Genomic DNA, 5,000 nt, shown 5'->3' on the forward strand with positions numbered 1-5,000 from the left:
TTTCTAAAGAAAAAAATAAAGGTTGTTATGTATGTGGGCAATCAAACTCTGTTGGAAATATTACATTTTTATATTTGAAATTTAATGTTGATATCGCACACTGACTATCAAGAAAATAAAAACATGGCACTTGATGTCAAAATAATTGCCGAATCCTGGTCTAACCTATACTAATCAATAGGAAGGCGGCATGACCCTCATAAGCAGGCGCATAGCGAGGTATTTGTGGACCTGTGCTCATCCAAGCTCCTCTGGGCCACCCCTCCCCTCCCCAACCACAGAATTATACAGTTCAAAATGAGTCCTGAGTCATTTTGATACAGGAAGGATGAAAACCTCAGCCCTCACTTATTTTCTCCCCTCGCTTGGTTTAATGTTTACATTTTGTACTTGGAACCACGAGGCCACTTGGCAGGCACTTTGCACTTAGCACTTCCTCTCAGCCCAGGCAAGAAACCACAGGCCCTCCTCTGCTCACCAGCTCCATGCAGCCACGAGAGTATAATTACTGTCGAAGAGAGGTGGCATGACCCTCATAAGCAGGGGGCATAGCGAGGTATTCTTGGACCTGTGCCCCCCCCCCCGGACCACAGAATTATACTCAAAATTTGACTAATTTTCATGCAGGAAGGATTGATACCTCATTTCTCGCTCTTATTTTGTCCCTTGATTTGGTTTATCACACACACGCATGCACGCGCGCCTCACACACACACACACACACACACACACACACACACACACACACACACACACACACACACACACACACACACACACACACAAATACACACACACACACACACACACACACACACACACACACACACACACACACACACACACACACACACACACACACACACACACACACACACACACACACACTCTAGCAGTCAGAACCACTTAACGTCACTCTCCAAACATTCTGTAACTGGGCTCCATATTTAATACTGTAGATGAAGCAGGAACAGTTTCCTAGTTAATGTGCTGAGAAGCCTGTTTTGTTCCCAAAATTGCTGCGATCCGCATTCACTTGGGATTAGTATTATCATGGGATCTGACTAAGATCCCCCCCCCAAAAAATGTAGGTAATTTACCATAGTTCCTTTTTTTATACAAACGAGGCACATTCTCGTGGGATTCCGTTTACGCTCTACAGCTATTATACATCAGAGAATTCCCCAGGTAACGCTAGTACTGTGCGAATAGAGCTTTATGTGTGTGTGTGTGTGTGTGTGTGTGTGTGTGTGTGTGTGTGTGTGTGTGTGTGTGTGTGTGTGTGTGTGTGTGTGTGTGTGTGTGTGTGTGTGTGTGTGTGTGTGTGTGTGAGTTCTTCTGGAAGTAAAAATCGGGTATGGTCTCATTTGTCATTCTCAAAGCAAAAAAATATTAGGTGATACAGCACTTTCAAAATGATGTAGCTTTCAAGTAGTGAAGATGTTTTCCCCCATGTAGCTGGGCAGCTTGACAAAAAGTACATCATTACATTTTCAATGGCATATCTACTTTTTACTTCTACTTGTTTACTTTTTTCTAACTGTATTTATACCCTTTTATTTGTGTCCCTTTTTTCCCCAGCCAATAATGTCTGTTTCTATGGCGAGTGTTCGTACTACTGTTCGACGGAGCATGCCCTGTGTGGTAAACCAGACCAGATTGAAGGTTCGCTGGCCGCCTTCCTGCCAGACCTGGCCCTGGCCAAACGCAAGACCTGGAGGAACCCCTGGAGACGCTCTTACCACAAACGCAAGAAGGCAGAGTAAGAAGATCACTCAATAGAGAAAACTTTTATTAAGGCAACGTTTCGGTCATGAACCTTCCTCTAGGCATCTGACTGGCAGGCATTTCTCTGCAGTCAAGGAGTGGAGGAGATAGAGCTTCACTTCTTGACCACTCATAAAGATGAGTGTCCCTTTCCTGTTGGGTGAGAAAGCCATATGTTCAAGGTCAATAACAGTTATCAACTCTCGTCAAAAAGGTCTCAAATGCTAACCAGTAAAGGGTTAACTACTGTATGCAGTACCAACTGAGGGAATTAGTGGAGTCATCAATTTGCTCTGAGAGGCTGCACAATATACAAAGTGGCTCCTTTGTAACATGGTATCATGTCAGTATCAAGTCAGTATCATGGTCAGTACCCCATGGCTCTATACTAAGGACCCTACTCTTGTCACTGTACACTAAATATCTTCATCTAAAATAGCAGATCTACTAGCTCTACAGATCTACAATTGATTTGATTTGATTTGATAATTTATGGTACAAATTCACAGAGGTGCACAGTACAGTATATATCAGGATATCACAAAAAGTCCAAGGACTTATTTCCGTTGAGGTCCCACATAAATGATTACATCATGGTTTCTAACTATCATCACACTTGCCATTTTACCTTAACTAAATTAAAATCATTTCAACAACAGTACTCATCAACATAGACATTTAAAAAACAAAGCACAATAGACCAATAAATAAATAGAACATTACATATATCGCATCCAATACCAGTCATACAACAAGACCAATGCAGACCAACAGGGGCCCCTGACTCTAATTTAACTTGCCCATCAGCCAATTTTTCAAAATCTTTTTAAGGTTTAAATTGACATGTTGTGAGTTTCTAGATTTGCTATGTTCACCCGAGAATGTTGAGGTTCATGTTACTAATTCACTCACAATTAATACTTTTATGTTTGGTCCTGTAAGTATAATTTGATTACAACACTTTTGAACTTTTAGTGAAATTGTACTCTTTACTATTTTGAATGCAGGACTTTTACTTGTAACAGTACTTCTAAATTGTGGTATACTTTTACTTAAGTAGTACTTCTTTCACCACTGGGTGGCAGTCTGTGTATGTAATGTAGGTACTGTACATTTTTTGTGTGTGTGTGTGTGTGTGTGTGTGTTGACTGGTGGACTGGGTGCGGAGGTAGGGATCAGACATATAAAATAAAGTGAAATAACCCACACACCGTCTTCACTTGCACTATAAGGACAACTTGTATTAAGGCAACGTTTCGATCATGGACCTTCTTCAGGCGTCTGTCAGATACTTATTGTTGTGTGATCCTGTATGTCATACTATGCTGTGATATATCACTGATCTGATCACTGATGTATGTTCTGTTACGTTTAGATGGGAGGTAGACCCAGACTACTGTGAGGAGGTGAAACAGACCCCGCCTTATGACAGCGGAACACGACTACTGGACATTATGGACATGACCATTTTTGACTTCCTCATGGGTGAGATGATACACTGCATTATGACAGGAACGCACTACACACCAAGTACGCTGCCTTTTAGTCAGTGGTGTAAAGTAACTTAGTACATTTACTCAAGTACTGTACTTAAGTACAATTTTGAGGTAGTTTTACTTTACTGGAGTATTTCCAATTGTCTATACTTTTACTTCTACTCCACTACATCTTCTCAGAGGCAAATATTGTACTTTTACTCCACTACAATTATTTGAAAACTTTAGTTACTAGCTACTTTGCAGATATAAATTAATACATTATAAAACATACATTAACCACTTAAGCTCTATTTTTTACCTAGGCTATTTGGAAATAGCCGATCTACAAGCTCACAACGTGTCGCATTGCGACGCGTTGTGAGCTTGTAGATCTGCTATTTTCAAACATTTTAGTACTTTTACTTTGGTACTTTAAGTACATTTGGATACCAATACTTTTGCACTTTTACTCAAGTACGTTTTTAATTCCGGACTTTTACTTGTAACAGAGTACTTCTACATTGCAGTATTGATACTTTTACTTACATTTGAGTACTTTTTCCACCACTGCTTTTAGTGCTGAAGCGGGATGTATCCAACTTCTCTCACACACACACACACACACACACACACACACACACACACACACACACACACACACACACACACACACACACACACACACACACACACACACACACACACACACACACATACACACACTTGGCTGATTTATTGGCATGTCTTCGCCTGCAGGAAATATGGATCGGCACCATTATGAGACATTTGAGAAGTTTGGTAATGAGACTTTCATCATCCATCTGGATAACGGCAGAGGGTGAGCCCATGTTTGACTAGATCACTTTAACTGTTGAAATGGAATATTGAAACAGGAACCACAATTATTTAAAGAATTTAGCAACGAGGTATAGGCCTAATATGGCTTAATGCAATTAGACCGGGAACGCAGCTGTGTGTAATTTTCTAGATTTCTTTGGTGCCGCGCTATGAGCTTGTAGATCACCATTTTTGAAAAATCTTGAACATTTTGTGCAAATCTTTGAATATATCCATTTTTTAAGGCGAATATTTGTAACTCAAATCTTTACTTCTGGGGATCTCTGGAACAACATATTTTGATATATATATATATTTTTATATTTTTTATATTTTTTATATTTTTTATATTTTTTATATTTTTTATATTTTTTATATTTTTATTTTTATATTTTTCATATTTTTTATATTTTTTATGTTTAAAAAGAAAAAAGGAGAACTTAGAACTCAAAATCAGTTTAATCACGTTAACCCTATATACATAAGCTTTTTGAAAATAGCACATCTACAAGCTCACAACGCGTTGTTATCTTGTTGATCTGGTATTTAAAAGAAATCGTGGCAAAGAATGCTAAGAAATTGGTCATTACATATTAATTTGGCATGAAAATGTTTGAGAACCACTGCAGTAGATGACTCTCACGCTGCTTTCATTCTAGGTTTGGAAAGCACTCCCATGATGAGACCTCCATTCTGGTTCCTTTGAGTCAGTGCTGCAGGTAAGACGTCCTCTGTAAGCAGTATCAGGTGGATTGAATGAGCAGATGAAACCTACTCAGGAGATTTTAGACTGCCTAAACTCCAAAGAACCCATTTATCCTCACCCCAAATAACTTAACATTATTCTCAAATCGTTGCTCCTCTTATCTCTTATCTCCATAGTTTTGTGCTTTTTCGCAAATGAATGCCTTTCTTGAT

At 39.2% G+C, this 5,000-nt stretch overlaps 1 protein-coding gene across 2 annotated transcripts in view; it reads left to right on the forward strand.

The window, feature by feature from the left end:
- Positions 1-5,000, forward strand: part of fam20cb (FAM20C golgi associated secretory pathway kinase b) — an 82,674-nt gene that overhangs the window by 71,330 nt on the left and 6,344 nt on the right. For both annotated transcript variants that reach the window (XR_013934905.1, XM_080456192.1), the window contains exons 6-9: positions 1,582-1,762; positions 3,143-3,252; positions 4,002-4,083; positions 4,742-4,801. Coding sequence is in view for 1 of the 2 variants with exons in the window: in XM_080456192.1 (XP_080312318.1) it covers positions 1,582-1,762; positions 3,143-3,252; positions 4,002-4,083; positions 4,742-4,801 (433 nt within the window). In the remaining variant the exon portion in view is untranslated. The remainder of the gene's footprint in view (positions 1-1,581; positions 1,763-3,142; positions 3,253-4,001; positions 4,084-4,741; positions 4,802-5,000) is intronic.

This window comes from Gymnoscopelus braueri (genome assembly GCF_963280865.1).
Source record: "Gymnoscopelus braueri genome assembly, chromosome: 17".
NCBI lineage: Eukaryota > Metazoa > Chordata > Actinopteri > Myctophiformes > Myctophidae > Gymnoscopelus > Gymnoscopelus braueri.